At 48.2% G+C, this 17,958-nt stretch overlaps 1 protein-coding gene across 8 annotated transcripts in view; it reads right to left on the reverse strand.

The window, feature by feature from the left end:
- Nucleotides 1–424: 424 nt before the first annotated feature.
- CAMKK2 (calcium/calmodulin dependent protein kinase kinase 2) overlaps nt 425–17,958 on the reverse strand; it is a 57,132-nt gene continuing 39,598 nt past the window's right edge. For 2 of the 8 annotated variants that reach the window (XM_082203790.1, XM_082203789.1), the window contains exons 13-18: nt 16,495–16,582; nt 13,396–13,509; nt 12,893–13,021; nt 10,180–10,280; nt 6,622–6,663; nt 425–4,451 (exon numbers count right to left, since the gene is read on the reverse strand). In XM_082203790.1, coding sequence (XP_082059916.1) covers nt 4,373–4,451; nt 6,622–6,663; nt 10,180–10,280; nt 12,893–13,021; nt 13,396–13,509; nt 16,495–16,582 — 553 coding nt within the window. In that variant the 3' untranslated portion in view covers nt 425–4,372. The remainder of the gene's footprint in view (nt 4,452–6,621; nt 6,664–10,179; nt 10,281–12,892; nt 13,022–13,395; nt 13,510–16,494; nt 16,583–17,958) is intronic. The other 6 variants (XM_082203791.1, XM_082203794.1, XM_082203793.1 and 3 more) reach the window with 6 other exon arrangements.

The following is a 17,958-nucleotide window of genomic DNA, read 5'->3' on the forward strand; positions in this document are numbered from 1 at the left end:
TAATTCTGTGCAAAGTAAATGCTAGCAGAATAGATTGGAGACTGTGTGTGGTGGAATCAAGCTGCAATCTTCTGTGTTTCAAAAACTGTTGTTTCAGAACTTGTTTATCTGCATTTAGGGAAAAAGTCAGACCTCTGCTGAAAGGGGAGATACAAATGCTGCAATCTGCAAAATGTATTTATTTTAAAATACTTACATCCTGCCCTTACAATCCTGTACTGGCTAGAAGTGGTGGGAGTCCAAATATCTAGAGGGCACCAGGCTGGGAAGGCGCTTGCATTATATCGTGACCCCGATGTAGGACAGGTGAGGGATAGCCAAGGCATCTTGTGGACCTTTCTGGGATGTCCTTAAGCTACAGGTAAATGTATTCTCTCTCCCTCTCTTTTGCAAAACCAACCTAATGAAACCCCTAGAGGCTGGATTTATCATTCCCCCTCATTTTTATTTCAGCTTGAATACTGAAAGTCTCCTGGAAAAGTGCTTGCCAATTCCTTGTTGGGTCTGTCTTGTTTTTTTAAAAGGTCATTTAAGTGATAAATACATAATGTTTAAAACGCTTGATAAAAGTAGAAGTGTAGTAGAAAGGACATAGGCAGGAACAAAAATTAAAAATAATAATACAAGCCTTGGTCATTCAACAATATAAAAAGCAGCAATATTATAGAGCTTGGACAAGGCGATGCCGCCAGGAGTTACAGTTCTGTAGCCATAGATGCAGCAGCCCTGTAATAAAATATGCTTTTAGATCCTAGCATTCCTGGTTACATGGGCATAAAAAACATGAATTGCACCTGAAGACAATAATTTAGCATTGTTCACACACTTTTCTTCTCAACACTGGAATCTAAGCTGTTGCTTTTTTAACAAAATGAATTGCCTTACAGCTTGAACCCATTCCAAGCTCTGGAGCACCTTTTTTTTATAAGGCTAAGACAGCTGTGGCCTCTCAGTGCTGTTGGACGTGCCCCGACTACACTGGCTGGGTCTGATGGAGTTCAGCAACATCTGGAGGTCCACAGGTTCCCACAGACCCACAAAGATTCATGCCACTCATTTGTACTGTCTATTTTTACCATTAAAAGCCCAGCACATTAAAATGTCTGCTGTAGATTTTTCTGGAAGATGCTCAACCTCAGACTTTGGTTAGTCTCCACGGGAAGGGAATTCTGCCAATAGCAAAGGGACCTTCCCCTATTCTGTGCCTCTGTGGAGGCAGCCAGTCGTGCCTTGGGAGCAAACGGCCAAGAGGCTATTCCTGAGCAGTGAGCAGGCCTTAGCCGAGGTCTGTGGTTGGTGCTGCCAAACCAACTGCGCATCTCAGCGCAGCAAGCATGGTGCGAGGGGCCGAGAATGCCTGAGCAAGTGCAAGGGCTGCACAAGACCGCAGCAGCTCGTCTAGAACAAAGGCAGGCCAGAGAGTGGCAATGGAATAAAAAATTAAATCACGTGCAAGCTCCCAAGCACTGCCTGTGGGCACCAATGCGCTGTCAGTTCAGCCGATGGCACCTATGAGAAAGAGACCATTAAAGATCCCTTCAGCACACAGGAGGTGGTTTGCTCTTCCTGCCCAGTCCCTGTTTGTGCTGGCTTGTCTCCTACACTTGGAACATGCCCCCATTTCATCCAGCGCCAAGACTGAACACCTCCCTTCCCAGCTGATCTGAGCAGTGGGCATGTCTGGCCCATTTTGTGCTCTTGTCTCTTTTCCCTTTTCTTTAAGCAGGGCAGCCATTTTATGTTACACCACATACCCACACAGGAACCATTTTGTGACTCTCTTGCTGGCCCATAAAACACTTGACTACCCCTGAGCCACACTTTTTGGCATCTCAAAGTTTAACGAGAAGACGTGGGATGCTAATACAGGCTGCCTGATGGCTCTTTCTCTGGGCTTCCCGTTATTTCCAAACCAGGGAATTACATGGTTCCTTCCTAACAACAACACACAACTACTAAACAACCCCCCACTATCTGCCCTGGAAGACATTTTGTGCTTGCAGGCTTCCCCAGATGGATTCATAGGTCTTTATCACAAGTGTTTTTCAGTCTTGTTTAAAATGCATTTGCTCTTCTTTGTGTTTTTAACTAACTTTTGAGTAAATTGCCTTGGGGCAGTTATTTAGAAGGTGATAAATAAATTGATGGTGATTAATTACACATTTCTCCTGGTTGTGTTGGGTGGGTGGAGGCTTCAAAACTGGAGAGGATGGGACGCATAAAGGAGCCCACGCCGTACTCATGATAAACCACAATAACCCAGGAGGTCTGCCATTTAGTTCTATGCAAACAGGCAGCAGATTCCCTTCCTCCTTCAACGTTTTGAATCCAGTGCTCGTCATGAAGAGAAATTAAGCATTAAGGTACCTCCTTCTCCGACAAGCTGGTGTCCTCCAGATGTTTTGGACTACAGCTCCAGCACCAGCCTGCCAGAGGGCAGAAGTACAATGGAAAGCTTAAGTAGAACAGCAAATAATGTGGACACACAGACTGCAGGATGACCTAAGATGCTGCTGCCATGTAAACAGAGCTTTTACAGCGGGAGCAGAGTAGAAGGAATGGTGAAAGTAAAGCCATCAGCCACTTAAGCCCACCCAAAACAAATAGATTAATTGGGGCTACGAAGTGGTACCTGATTGCAAAACAAACAGCAGAGAGAGAGGCCTGATGGTTGCTGCAGCAACAGTTTACTTCTTTCAACAGATCATGCATTTTGTGGCTCTGCCTCCAACTGGGAGATTTGGCAGGCCCCATTTGGGTTTGAGGGAGGCTCTCGGAGGCAAGCTCCATGCTCAGCAACCATCCCAGGATTGGGTCAATTTTACAATGTGAGGGTTTGGAGTGAAAGAAAGACTGCATCTCTGAAAGCATCACTACTGGAAACTCTTTAGTCCACAGAAAGCTAGCATGTCAGGGGTATAGATTCTGATGAGTAGTGAATTTTTTGGTGCTGGTGGTTTTCTCTCCAAGAAAAACATGGTAGCATCCAAACATGCAATTCTGCCAGCTGCTTTTAAAATTACAGATTTTACTGACATGGCAAAACTATTCTAGCAACTTGTATACTCCAGCAAAGGCAAGAATAGTGAGGGTGGGTGGAAATTATGCATGAGCTTAGCCTTTCATTCCCTGGTCCTTTTGTTTCCTCAGCTAGGGGCTATCGGAGCACAGGGGTGCAAGTGCTGGTCCCGTTCTAAAGATGGGGACAATGACACATTTTTCAGGTACAAAAAAAGCACAAAACAGCTACTTCTGCTTACAAGCTAATTGAAATATTCGTTAGCAGCAAAATCTATATATTTCAGTAAAATTCATTGGATTGTATTCAAAAACTGCAGAAGCTATCGGTTATTCTGTTAAAATGTATTAAACCATGTTACATAACAGGAAGTGTTGGATTATAATTATTATTTTAAAAATCCTGATTATTATTTTTTGTACATGCCCATATAGATAACAGAGATCAAGTAAAACTGCTAGCAGGAAATTCTTGTTATCACTTCATCAGCTAGATACAATATCATTTTCACTCAGCAGTGCATGTTTTCAAGTTTGTGCTTGAGCATGATTGCACTGAAGTCAAGCACTCTATGGGTTCTTCTGGCACATACAGCCCCTCAAAAAGAAAGGGCTCTGTCTGCCTTGTATGTCTGGAGCACTCAAAACCCCACAAACCACACCACTGCTATGGTCTTGAGGATGGTCAAATGAAATCAAGACAAACCACTCTCAAATGCAGCTGTGAATAATCTCTAATCACAAAAGCCCAAGCATCACTGAAAACCCCGATGTGGCATTTCTGTTTGGTTTCCATGCAGTAAAAAATATCAATACAAAAAATGTATGTATAGTAAACACCAAAGCAAAAAAGAGAAAGATGTATGTTACTGGAAGGATGCAAACACAATCTCCGCTTGATCGAAAGCATCACACTTAGCTGCCCACTTTCAACACGCTTTTAAAATACGGACCATTTTCTTCATGAAATATTTGACCTGGGAGTTTCTCCCCACCCTAAATGAGGTTGATAGTTTGGGTGATTTTCACAAAATCAGTATGACGAGCTCTGACATCGCTCCATTCAGATGAAGCCCAGGAGCAGGCCGGTTTGAGGTCCTCGTATTTTGATATCAGACATGATCCTGTGATGGCCCTTATTTACGGCGGCTGGACGGATTCTGTTTTATACAGCATGCTGCCACAAAAAGTTCTACATTCAGCATCTATATGGTTACCAGCTTCACAGAATGCTGGTTGGATGGCCCTGGGCTCCACAGGCTTCTCCCTCCATGGACACATGCTTTGTAATGGAGTCGGGGGGTGGGGAGTCGGGATGGGACCAGAGGGTGCGCTCCAACCAGAATGGCAGCTTTCAGGAAAGCAGTTCATTCTCGCCCACGTTTGGCAGGTCACTGATGCTCTTAAGGTTGTCTTCGCTGTTTTGCTTCCTGCTTTAAAAAAAATGAAGAACAAACGTGTTAAAAACCATACATTTCCCCCCCTCCAAGGTCAAATGAGAAGGGAGAGAGAAAATAGGCTACACATCTTCCAAGTGCACCTGATGCCATTTCTATGGCTCCAGGACAGCTTTGCTATATGCTAATGGAGGTTCAGGTGGGCAGTGATTGCACAGGTGCCTCTGCTAGGACAGGTGTGTGGTTTGTGGTGGTGGGGTGCTCCTGCATCTATATTTGTTGCTTGAGGCTCATGTAGCTTCAGAGGCTAAGAGTGCCTCCTACCAGTTATGGCTGGTACACCAACTACAGTCACTCTTGAATGGTGAGTCATGTATTAGTAACCTCAAGGCTCGATTGTTGCAATTGGCCCGGTCTGGAAGCTCTGGCTGGTGTAAAATGCTGCAGCCAGACTGTGGGCAGAGCTGGACCACCAGCATCAAACAACCCCAGTATTTAGGAACTCACTACTGGGCCAAGTTCAAGGCTGTTGAGTTAACTGACAAGGCCCTTGCCAACTGGGTGTTGCCAACTCCAAGGACCACTTGATCCCTGCCTGATCACTGAGGTCTTCAAGGGAAGTCACTGGGCGTGGTCTTCGTGGTCCAGATGTCTGGCTTGCATCCACCAACAGCTGTGCCTTCAGTGGGCTCCCTGCTGTGGAATTTCCCCTCAGCTGAGCTCAGACAGGCCCCCTCGATGCTGAGTGTCTGGCACTTACTAAAGAGTGTCTTTTTTTGCTAAATCTCAGCAGGCATTTAAAGTAAGCTTTTTCTGGTTTCATGGTTAGAGAACTACAGTGTTAAGCAGGATAAAAATTGGTGAAACGAAAAAGTAAGAATAAATAATCAGCCTTCAACTACCTGTTGCCCTCCAATTTCCAGTGTGGGCAATGGTCAGGGATGAGGGACAAGCCTCTACAGGGCAGCAGGCCTGGGTAGGCAGTGCTATAGCCTTCAAGAATGTAGCAGACGGCCAGTTCAAGAAAATGGGAGGGATTCCATGAAGGCTATGGCCATTGTTCCTCAGCACAAGCATTTCAGCTTGCCAGATTGAAGAGTCCCCCTTCTCCTGTACCTGCACACTGTTGTGGGGGTCCTCCTGCCCCCCCCCCAGCCGAGTTTGAGAGGCATGGGGGTGCATGCAGGAGGGGGGAGTCTTCTTGCATTAGCAGAAATCCTTGCGTATGTACACGCCTCCCCTAGTGGGGCTCATTAGTTGAATCTCGCCTGTAGCGATTTTTCTCTTATTTGATGAACAGGAATATAGAACCTATGAAGTGACACTGTTTGCAACTGCAGCAAAGAAAACCTGAGTGAGAATTTTGCACCAAATTGTCCATAGTTTGCAGTGCCTTGTTAATATGAACAAGCTAAAATTGAAAGCAACCCCAATAAATTCTACGGTTAATTTTTATATATGATACACACTTATGCTTTTGTGTATTTTATTATACTTACAATGGCCATATAACTACAAGCAGCATAGATCAAATTGCATCCTTAAAGTGTCAGGACAAGTCATGAGTAGAAAAGAAAGCACTCTGTATGAACACTGAGAGTTAAAGAGAACGCGCACCCTCTCTGGGCTGGATGTCTCACCACAGAGGAGAATGCACTCTGCACACACATTGAAGTCCTTTGCAGCCCGTATTTTGAAAATGCACCAAAGAAATCCAAGAGCTGGCACCGGTCAAGTTTCTGCTGGCAGCCACATGCATATATATATATTTCCCGACAACCAGGGGCATTGCTAGGTACATAAAGCGCTCAGAGCAGAGACCCACAATAAATGGATGGAGTGCCTCTGGGCAAATTGAGATGGAAGGCGATAGACGTTCACTCTGCTTTGGAAGGCATCCAGCTGCCCTGGAAGCAGACTAAATTAATAAGAATGCTTTGAAACACCCCTGCTGACAGCCCACCACCTCAGCATCCTGCTGTGTGCTACTGCTTAGTTGGGGAAGGGTCTTTGTCGAATCACGATCATGCTACACATTTCAGAAAGGGAATCCCAAAACAAGAGCATTCCATGCGTCAGAAGAAGTTGGCTTCATGCTCTCCCTTCCACTGACGACAACATGCAGCAGCTCAGAGACTTTGATTCCAGTTCATTGCATAACGGACAAACAGGTAGAAGGAGCTAGCAAGACAATTGTGATCTTTACCTTTGACTGATGAAATATTTCACAGTTCCCGATTTGTTTTTTCTGGAGTTGTGGGGTGGGGCGTGGGGCAGCGGGTCAAGGAGAAGGACAGGAAGTGGATATAAGAACACACAACCATATGTACAAAATAAAAAAAAAATCCTTCCAGTAGCACCTTAGAGACCAACTAAGTTTGTTATTGGTATGAGCTTTTGTGTGCATGCACACTTCTTCAGACACACACACACACACACACACACACAATCCGGCAATGTCCTCCACTGTCACACTCAGCACTGGCTGCGTAGAAAGAAGTACATATCTTTCCAGACACAGTTCAAAGAAACCAAACCATAAAATGGAGCAACGGAAGTAGAAGCACAACACTGCATAATCTGCATGTCTCCAAGACCTGCTGCTGTGGCCCAGGATTTGGTAGTTTGAGAAATCTCAGCTTTTGCCAAAGACAACAAGTCCGCTCACCCCTTTTGGTGCCCTGGCGTTGCGGGACAGAGGAGGCTTCACTGGGACGCCAACGTGGGAATTCAAACTACAGTGCCCTTCCTGAACCCTCTCCGCCTATCAGGAACCGAATCCTGGCCTGCACCCTGCTTAGGCAAATGGGGCTGCAGGCTGGGACTTGGGCTGTGCTGGGGGCGCCGCCAATGGAGCTGACGCTAGGCTTCCCTCGGACCCACCCCTTGCCCATTTAAGCATCCTACCCCTGGGGCTCAGCCTGTTTGTTCCTGCGCCGGGTTTCCCTATCCCACCCACCCTCGGTTTAAGCCGATAGTCAGTAACTTTGCTGTGGCTACAGTGGTCGCCATCCTTCAAGGGGCTGGGTGGGAATTTGCCCACTGGGCTAATTGGCAGTGACCCGATGGTTTTGCCTACCTCATAGCAATCGTCACAACTGGTTGGGCATTGGAGCAATCCTTGGTTTTGGATGGAGGGGAGGTTGTCATCTCTGCCTGCCCCTCCAGACTGGGGTATCCCTTTAAAGGGATCCAGGGGGAGTGGCCATGTCTGCATGCCCTGGGGGAGCCAGGGCCAAAGGAACTCCCCCAGATGGTGGCCCCTGGGGGGGGTCACCCTCTTGGATGTAGATCTTAGGAACCCCACCTGGATTGACCATGCGTCACTTCCAGCGGGTGGGCCAGAAGTATTTAGATTTCCCCATGCCCAAGCCAAACCTCTTTCATCTGTATTCAATAAAGTTGTGGCTTGCTTTGATCCAAAACCCAAGTCTTATTTGTCCCTTATTTATATGTGTTGGGGTATGGGAAGTCTGATGCCTGATCCTGCAAGTGTTTCTAGTTCACAAGGTGCAAAATAAAAGCTTAGAGATGTTTCTATGAATTCTCACTGCCTTCTTCTTAGCTACCCCTTTGAAAACTATGCAACCCTTAATTTATCCCAAATCCCTTGAGCTTCCTCTGACCAAAGAATCTGGATATCTTGGGTGTAGGCATGGACAGAGCGGCAGAACTCAAGGCAGCCCTTACAAAAGGGTTTTCCCATCAGCTATTCTGCACTATTTTAAATCATTTTTATCATTCATTATTCATTTCCCTAAGAAGGAAGGGAAATTGGGGGGAGGTGCTTGTGAGGCACAACAATCTTTTGGCATCATAGTAGCAATAAATTAAATAAATTTAAAAATAAATTATTTTAAAAATAAATTATTATTTTTTAAAATCCTAAACAAACAAACAAATAAAGAAAGAAAGAAAGCCAAATTTGGGGGAGGACTTATGGGGAAGGGAAAACACTTGGGGGAGATGTATATGGCCTGTGGGCTGTAGGTTGGCCACTTCTGCTTCAGAGTTAATAAAGGTAAAGGTAAAGGACCCCTGACAATTAAGACCAGTTGCGAACGCGTTTGTCTGCTCTGCAGACAGTTTTTCCAGGTCATGTGGCCAGCATGACTAAGCTGCTTCTGGCACAATGAAACACCGAAACCAGAGCAGTGAACGGAAACGCCATTTACCTTCCTGCCATAGCGGTACCTATTAAGATACTTGCACTTTTTGACGTGCTTTTGAACTGCTAGGTTGGCAGGAACAGGGACTGAGCAACAGGAGCTCACCCCGTTGCGAGGATTCAAACCACCGACCTTCCGATCGGCAAGCCATAGGCTCAGTTGTTTAGACCACAGCGCCACCTGCGTCTGTGAATAGGTAAAGGTAAAGGGACCCCTGACCATTAGGTCCAATCATGGCCGACTCTGGGGTTGCGGCGCTCATCTTGCTTTATTGGCCGAGGGAGCCGGCGTACAGCTTCCGGGTCATGTGGCCAGCTTGACTAAGCCGCTTCTGGTGAACCAGAGCAGCACACGGAAACGCCGTTTACCTTCCCGCTGGAGCGGTACCTATTTATCTACTTGCACTTTGACCTGCTTTCGAACTGCTAGGTTGGCAGGAGCAGGGACCGAGCAACGGGAGCTCACCCTGTTGCAGGGATTCGAACCGCCGACCTTTTGATTGGCAAGTCCTAGGCTCTGTAGCTTAACCCACAGCGCCACCCGCGTCCCCTGCGTCTGTGAATAGAAAGCTACAAAAGTAGACAGCTCAACCCCTGCACTTTTTGGAAAGTGCTGCCTCCACCATCACTCTGTGACCAGCAGCCAGCCCCCACAATTCCCTTTTCTACAGAAGTTCTTAAAAATAAAGCAAGCCCATCTTCTTTTACGTTGCTTTTCTCCACCTCTTAAAACAACAACAACAACAACCCTGCCCCTGCCTTTCACAAAGCTGGTGGTGCTGCAGGAGAGACCCACCTTCCAGTGGTGGGTTCAAGCCACCAGTGTGTTAAACACCAAAGTCTCCCAGTGGTCCACTTAAAGCTCAATAAGCACTTGCCCTCTCGCCTTTTCCTTCACAGAGGCTCTTGCTATGTTTCTTTACCTGAATCTGAGATGTAGCTGGTGGACATGAGGACAGGGCCTTCTATGCATGGGCACCACACTTATGGAAAACCTTGCCTTAAAAAAATTGGATAGCCCCCTGCCCATGCTTTCAGACACCAAGTAAAAACTTTTCAATTCAGACACACTTTTCTACAATGGGTGGCATATGCAAAAATAAATATATTAATAAAAATTATGTTCTGGTGAACAGCTGTAGTTCACACAGGCTCCTGGACAGGCATGTCATGAGACTCAGCCATGTTTCTACATGAGGTAAGCACCTCAGATCATAACCTCCCATGTTATGGCTGCACACTGAAGGGGAAGACAGCCAACGCCATCTTTTACTGACAAGGCTGGCTCAAAATAGTTTGCCGCCTGAGGTGGAGCAGCAGAAAGGCATCATCCAAAAGTCAAAGTGCAAAGTTTCCAAGGGAAGCAAGGTTATTCTTCCACACTCCCGACAGTGAAAGACAATGAATACTCCATTAAATAAATATGCACCTGCTGTCTTCTGCTCTCACACGCACACCTCAAGTTTGTTTAATGGCAGGGCTGGGCCTGTATGCTAGGCCTTGTTGAGCACCCCTAACTTCCAGGGAAATTCCACAGCACATTTGGAAAACTCATGCCCTTCTCCACAGCTCAAGGCTCCTGCGTCAGAGACTTACGTCAACAGATTCCCTGGTGCAGAAAGGGATCGCTCTTCTCTTCTACTCCCCTCAAACGGGTTCCCAAAAGATCTTTTCCTGATCATTGATTTTACCAGGATCTGAAAGAGAAGATTATGATTGTTTTACTATTACCGGTATTTCTGTATTTATATGGTGCCGCCTCCATCAACATGGAAGCCCCCAGACAGTTTGGACTACAATCCCAAGACATCTGCGGGGGGCCAGGGGTTGACTGCATCCGTCACTATATGACCCCTGGGGTTCCCTCCCTCCCTCCCGCTCTGCGCCTCCCTCCTCCTCCTCCTCCTCCGGGGAGGCCCTTCCTGGCTCTCGGCCAAGGCTTGGCGGCTGCCACTCACTCACTCGCTTGCCCACCCGTCCCTCCATCCCTGCACCCGGCCTCTCCCCCTCCATCCCCGGCGCGGGGGGTGCCGGGATCCGTAGTCCCCTCGGCCTTGGGCTCCGCGCCCGCGCGGGGTGCGCAAACTACGTTTCCTAGCGTGGCCTGGTGGGCCGGGCGTTTTGTTTGAAGCGCTCTTCTCCCGGCCATGGAATGAGCGCGGCGGCGGCGGCCGGGCGGGCAGGGGCTATTCCACACAGACCCCGCGCAGCCTGCCTGCGCCCCCGCGGAGATTGGGCGGCAGGATGGAGCCCGGGGATCCCCGCGGAGGCGGAGCGGCGGAGGCTGCCCCCCAGGTAGGGCTGCGTCGGGGGGGGTATTTTTGCAATGCTGCATCCGTGCCGGAGGGGACGCATCGGACCGCGGGGAGACCCCTTGGCGGGGCGTGCAAGGCAATGCATGCGTGCAGGCGTTGCATGGAGTGCAGTGCAATGCAATGGCAACGCGGCACCCTGCATGCATGCATGCAACTTCCACCGGCGCTCCGGACTTGGCAGGTGAGGGGGGTCCCCAGTGGGCGGCAAAGAGAGCCGGGAGGGCGAAGGGGATCTGGGGGGAGCAGCGCTGCTCCCCGAGCCGAGCCCGGGGGGGAACTTCGGCGTCGTTGCGCCGGGTGTTGGAAGCGGAGGCTGGCGGGGCCCCCTCAACTGCAAAACCTGGTCGCCTCTCATATATTTCGTGCATTGCATTCATCGCCCGCTTTCACCTCCAAGGAGCTCCCGGGGGCGCGCGTGGTTCTCCCCGTGTTATCCTTGCAACAACAGCCCTGCGAGGTGGGTCAGGCGAGTGGCCCAAGGGAGCACCCAGGGATTGTCCTGGCCAGGTGGGGTGATTTGAACCCTGCTCTCTGCCCGGTCTTCGTCCTCATTTAGCCCCCACATGTGCATGACTGTGCATGACTGAGGTTTTCCCCCCTCGTCTTGGCTATGGTATGAGTCTGTGCTGTTAATTAATGGGGTTCTGCCTTCGGAGAAGATGAGCCAGCCCTCAAGGAGGTGATTATGTAATTTGCTAGCAATTCATGTCCCTCCCGGCGTGACGCTGTGCGCTGACGTCACGGGGCTGTAATGGTGGTGTGCCTCGAGATTTTTTTCATGAAACAAGTGTGCCTTTGCCCAAAAAAGGTTGGGAAACACTGCCTTACGTTATGTTTGCTTCATGTTATGTTTTTTCAGGTTGCGTCCCACGGCCAACCGGAAGGACCGGAAAGGGTTACTTCTGGGTTTCGCTGCCCGCGCATGCGCAGTAGCGCTAAATTGCACTTCGCACAAGCGCCAATCACGCTGCGCACCTGCGCAGATATGGTGCTTTAGTTTGCGGGCTTTTCATGTTGCGAACAGGCTTCCGGAACGGATCCCGTTCGCAATAAGAGGTACCACTGTACTAGCAAGCTACATGCAGGAGGAGGAGGAGGACTCAGAAATATGGACCCCCCTCCCCACAATCTGAAGTGATACTGTCCAGTATTCCTCCTCATTCTGCATCAGTCGAGGAGACCCTTTGGCCTACAGGCCAAACTTGACCCACCAGGCCTTTTGGGGAAGCCACCCGCACTCGACCTATGCCAGATACTCCACATGAAGTCAGGTGGGGGCTTGGTAAAAACCAGGTGTTAAAAAACCATTGGGAGCTTAAAGGGGGCTCCCTATTTCTCCTTTGCTGGAACAAGGTGCGCCCCCAACTTCCTTGCTCAAGGAGGGGGACGGGGCTTCCATTCAGTGCAAATTGCTCCTCCCACCTAGTGCATACGGGTCAGAGGTTGAAAGGATCAGCATTGGGGAGGGGGTCTGCACAAGCCTTCCTGCCACCACCAGCAGGGAGGAAAACAAAGGGGGGAAAGTCCCCAAAGAAATTCTCTCTGTTCCTCACTCCCTGCAGCTGTGCTCACCCCCTTCCCACAGCGACAGCATATTTAGGAGTGGGGGTCGGGGGGGGGGAAAGGGGAAAAGAAGCTTCTGCTTTGGGAAGTGTGAGAAAGAAGGGTCAATGTGACCCTCAGCCCTCAAAAGGTTAGCCATCCTTGGGTTATAACTTATGGCAGGGTATGAAGAACCTTGTGGCCCTCCCCATTTTGCTGAACTTCAACTCCCATCATCCCTAGCCCCTGGCCATGCTTGCTTGGGCTGGTGGAAGTTGTAGTTTGGCAAATCAGGAGGGCCAAAAGTTCTCCACACCTAGCGCACTGTGACCTGCAAATTCAGCCAATAAGGCTCGCTGGCACTTGGAGCAGATTTTAAAAATAGGTTGGCTAGACGTGCCCTTTTGAATCAGGCATATCCAACACACAAGGAGCACTTGGGTCTCACTCACCACAGTGGCCAAGCTTGGGATGTGCTTGACCGAATTCTCAACCTCTTCTTCGGTCACCTCTATGAGCGTGCAGTTCTCGTCCTCTGTCGGCAATGGTTCCACCCCGTTCTTGGTGACCCAGGGGTGCACCTTGTTTGAGAGAAGGGGGAGAAACACCACACATTGTCACAGCTGGAGATTTCACAGCTGGAGAGCGGGGAAGCCCTACGATTTGGTGACCCAGAGACTCTTCTTGTAATAATATAAAAAGTTGGGCAGAAGCAGATAATTGTTTCATTTTGGGGGGGAAGAGGGAACAATTTAAGAGAAACACACTTCCCCTGGACCTGGAAGGACAGAGAAGTCAGCACTATGAAACTTTATTTTAAAATAAGATTACGAAGCTGGTTTACAAAATGGAGGAAGCATCCTTTGCACTTGTCGTGGGGGTGGGGGTGGGGAATCCCTCGAAAATCCAGCTACCACAAATCACTTCACAGCTAGGACTGCAGTTTGATACACACCATGGTAGCTTCTAGACTGAATTTCTTGTAATAGGCTGTCAGGGCCTCTGAAGCGCATTTGGCAACTGGAACTGGTCCATAGCATAGCGGCAGGGTTGTCAACTGGAACAGGCTCTGGGGAACACATATAATGCCCTCATACCAATCAGTGATGTGGACACACTTGGCACACAGTGTACATTTTGGGTGTCAAAAGGAGAAGGTGTAGAAAAGGGAAACCCAAAACCACCCAGGGGCTGGTTAGAACGGGGCTTTCTGGTTGAAAGGGGGTAAAGAGAGTAAGAGTAAGCATTACAGAATTCAGCCCAAGAATACTAGAATCAGGGGTGAGCCAAGGAAGGCGAAGGACAGGAAATTTAGGACTGTCAAAAGTAAGAACGTCTTCACACACTCACAACAAGGCTCACAAGGCCACCATAATGCTGAAGGCAAACAGGTCTGGGGCTAATCAGACCTGGATGAGTACCAGGTGAACACCACCGTGGGTACCATGACAGAAGGAAGGAACATTAAATAAATGCAAGAAGATGGATGGACAGACAGACAGACAGACAGACGATACCACACAAAGCATTAAAAACTATGACATTTGCTACCACAAGATGTGGTGACAGCCATGAATTCAAGCTTTTTAGGCCCAGAACCCACCTTTAACCCAAACATGCATTTTGTGACCCCTGCCTTCATTATTTTCAACCATATATTTGTATGGTGGTAGCGCTGCTTTTGCAACCCACCTTAGATCGGGTTGTGACCCTGTAAGTGGATCCCAACTGGGCTAGACGAATTCATGGAGGTTTCGGCTGGCCATCGTTACCACCCACAGTGGGTCTTTCCAGCTTGCAGGCTCAGAGACAGCCTGTCTTTGAGTATCAGCAGCTCAAGAACAGAGTGGAGGGGAAGGGGCTACTATCCTCAGGTCTCATTTGTGGGCTTCCCAAGGGCATCTGCTTGGCCAGTGTGGGAAACAGGATACTGGACTAGATCATAAAAGCCACACAGGATCAGGCCCATATTCTTATAGCATTGGTTTCCAGAGTTAATGCTGGCAAGTTTCCAGGCACAAGGCAAAGTGCTGGTTCTGACCCAAGCAGGCAAGGAGTCCCTGTCATTTTTACAGGTTCTGCAACATGCCACTCACACAGTAGGAGTGAATTAGTGTTGGATTTATACAGGTCCATCCACACATCCTCCTGCTTTCTTAGTTGTTCTGCAATGCTTCCCCAGTGGTTCCACATTACTGCGATCTGGAGGGGCAGCTCTTGCACCACCGCACAACAAAAGTGGGATAGAACATACCATTTGTGGTATGAAAAGTAACAGGATTTCAGCAGGAATTACAGGACAAGCACCGAGTGGAAACCAATCAGTATAGCTGCCCCAAAACATAAGCAGGTGCACAATTATGCCTGAGAGCATAATGAGCACAGATCATCATGAATGCACAATAAAAAGGCCGTATGGCGAGGCCCTGAGATAGCTCTCAAGAATTGCCTCCTCCTTCCACAACTTCCTCCAGGTGCTTGGAAATCCTTGGCAGAGAGCTGAATAAGATCATAAAAGTACTGGCAGCTTCTTCCAAAAAGCATTAGAGAAATAATTGGATACCATAAAACCACTAAAACTAAACTTGTTATCATTTGGGATATTTAAAAATTAATGTGAATAGGAGACATGAAGACCTAGTTGGAAATTTATTGCTCACTGCCAGAGTCCTAAAGGCAAAGTACTGGAAATGCAACTCATGTCCCAACAAAGATGGATGATTATGGGAAGCCTGGCAGATAATGAGAATGAATAAATTAACTGACTGTAGATGACCAGGAGAGAGAAAATACAAGTCAAGATTTCCTCTCTTAGATGCAGCAGCTTTATATTGTTTACTGGAACAAGAACAACCCAAAGGAAAAAGTGAGATGAGAAATACCAGCCAAGTTGTAATTTTAAAACTTGATAGGGAGGGGGAAATTCCCCCATTGTGAGAGCTGGGAGGGTCCATTACTTTCTGTGTGAGACAAGGATTAGGGAGCTACTTTTAAGAGAGGAGTCAGTGTTTTCTTTTCTGTTTCTGTTTCTTTCTCCGTTTTTGTTTTTATTTAGATTATTTTATTTTATTATGAAAAAGCTGTTTTTAAAAAGAGATTGAGATTTTGAAATGATAAGCTTAATACTCTGAAAGCAACTCAGTATAGCTAAAGGTAAAGGGGCCCCTGACCATTCGGTCCAGGTTGCGGTGCTCATCTCACTTTATTGGCCGAGGGAGCCGGCGTACAGCTTCCGGGTCATGGGGCCAGCAGGACTAAGCCGCTTCTGGCGAACCAGAGCAGTGCACGGAAACGCCATTTACCCTCCCGCCAAAGCAGTACCTATTTATCTACTTGCACTTTGACGTGCTTTCGAACTGCTAGGTTGGCAGGAGCAGGGACCGAGCAACGGGAGGTACATTTGTGTATATTTAAATCCACAGTCCTCATAATAAACTACAATTCCCAGGTTTCTTTGGGGAAATCCATAAACATATGGTGTGGATGTATGTGACCTGGAAGTTCTGCAACTAAAACTTGTATATATATTTATTTTACAAAAAGTAGTCAAGGTTTTCTTTTATTTTCTTGCAGGGGAGAGTGGGTTAGATTTAGACCGCAGCTTGAAGGATCTAACCCATTTTGCCCATGTTGATTATCTGACTTGGAGCAGTTTGGGGAAGTGGGGTGGGGAAAAAGAATCAGGATCGAGGCCCCACTGCCCTGCAGGGGAATTCCAATGCAAATTGTCTTCCCTTCCTGCAAAACTCCCACAACTTGACCTTAAGCCTGCCAACAAGCTCTGGTGGGAAAATGTGCCCCCTTTAAAATGGGGCACTGTCCAGGTATGATGGGAATTTTAAAATTCATTTGTAAGCCCACCTTAAGAGACCTTTCGACTATAAGGAAGGGTAGACACTGTAAAATGGATTATTATCCACAACCAGGAATGGTAGCACAGATAAGCATGTCAGAACAGCAACAGCAAAAAAGAGAGGCCAAAGAAAAGGACCTGAGACATATAAGGTTACGGGCACCACACTTCTTCGGATGTTCTGAATTGACTGTGGGATACCTTAATTTCTGGGACTGTGATCCTGGATTCGGGGTTCTTGTCCAGCATCTGCGTGATCAGATCTTTCAGTTCATCAGAAATGTCTGGCCTGGGTGGGGAGGAAATATCAAGACAGGTTGAGCAGTTAGTTTGCTTCACAAGCACTGGGCCTGGTCTCACCATTTCTTTTTGAAACAAACAAATGAACAGTAAGTCTCTAGCCCTTAAGGATGGAAAGGCAGGTTGGAAAATAAGCTGGTCATTCCTGCTGTGTAGGAGTCAGACCATTGGTCCCATCTAGTTCAGAATTGTCTACAAGGGACATTCCTAGAACTACCTGGAGATGCAAGAGATTGAATTTAGGAGCTTCTGAATGCACAGCTGATGCTCTTCCACTGAGCTAAGCCCACCTAAATACAAACGAGAACCTCATTTACTGGCTAGGGGGCTGGGGGAAGAGAGGGGCTGTGTTCCTAGCACTTCCCAAAAATGTCCTTGTGGCCTATTTGCCTCAATCGGCCACCACAACAGGGGAGCCACACACAACCAGGGAAGCGGCACCAGAGTTGTGAGGTTCCCAGGCACCACCCCAATCCCTGCTCCCAACTTTTTCTCCCAGGACTTCGCCCTTCTCCTCCTGCTTTATCAGTATACCTCTGGGTACAGGGCGGTATATAAATTCAATCGATCAGTCAATAAAATAAAATAAAGCTCCAGCTCAGTGACAACTCTTCAGCAAGCCTTCTCCAGCACCCGGAACTTGCATGCACTGGTGACAGCACCAGCCGCTAACTTGGATGGCAAATTCATGGAGGAGAAAGCGATTAAAGCCTATCAGCCATGCTCTGCCTCCACGGCTGGAGGCCCCTGAGTGCCAGTCCTGGAAACCAGCCCCCAAATTTACTGCTGTTCCACCCACCCCCCCATCCGCTGCCCAATGGAGGAATTGTGAGGTACTGAGGGGGAAAGTTGTTGTCTTTCACCCTATATATGTGCTGGGGAGAGCCAGTGTGGTGTAGTGGTTAAGAGCGGTAGTCACGTAATCTGGGAAACCGGGTTCGTGTCTCCGCTCCTCCACATGCAGCTGCTGGGTGACCTTGGGCCAGTCACACTTCTGTGAAGTCTCTCAGCCCCACTCACCTCACAGAGTGTTTGTTGTGGGGGAGGAAGGGAAAGGAGAATGTTAGCCGCTTTGAGACTCCTGAAGGGGAGTGAAAGGCGGGATATCAAATCCAAACTCTTCTTCTTCTTCTGGGGGAGGGGGGCACACAGAGACTCGTTCCTATCGCACCAAGTCTTGGAATGGCTTGGCAAGCAGCGAAGCACTTCCAAGGTTCCAGGTGGCGTCCAGGAGACTCCTGCCCTTCTGCAGGTCCAGAAGGAGAGGTGGGGAGAGCTTGCTAGAATCCAGAACGCCCTCACCGGTGAGCGTGTTTGTGGACCCCTGGCCAGGATAGTCATAAACATAGTGATTCTGCATACTCA

The sequence above is a fragment of the Podarcis vaucheri genome, assembly GCF_965113315.1.
Source record: "Podarcis vaucheri genome assembly, chromosome: 16".
In the NCBI taxonomy this organism is placed as follows: domain Eukaryota; kingdom Metazoa; phylum Chordata; class Lepidosauria; order Squamata; family Lacertidae; genus Podarcis; species Podarcis vaucheri.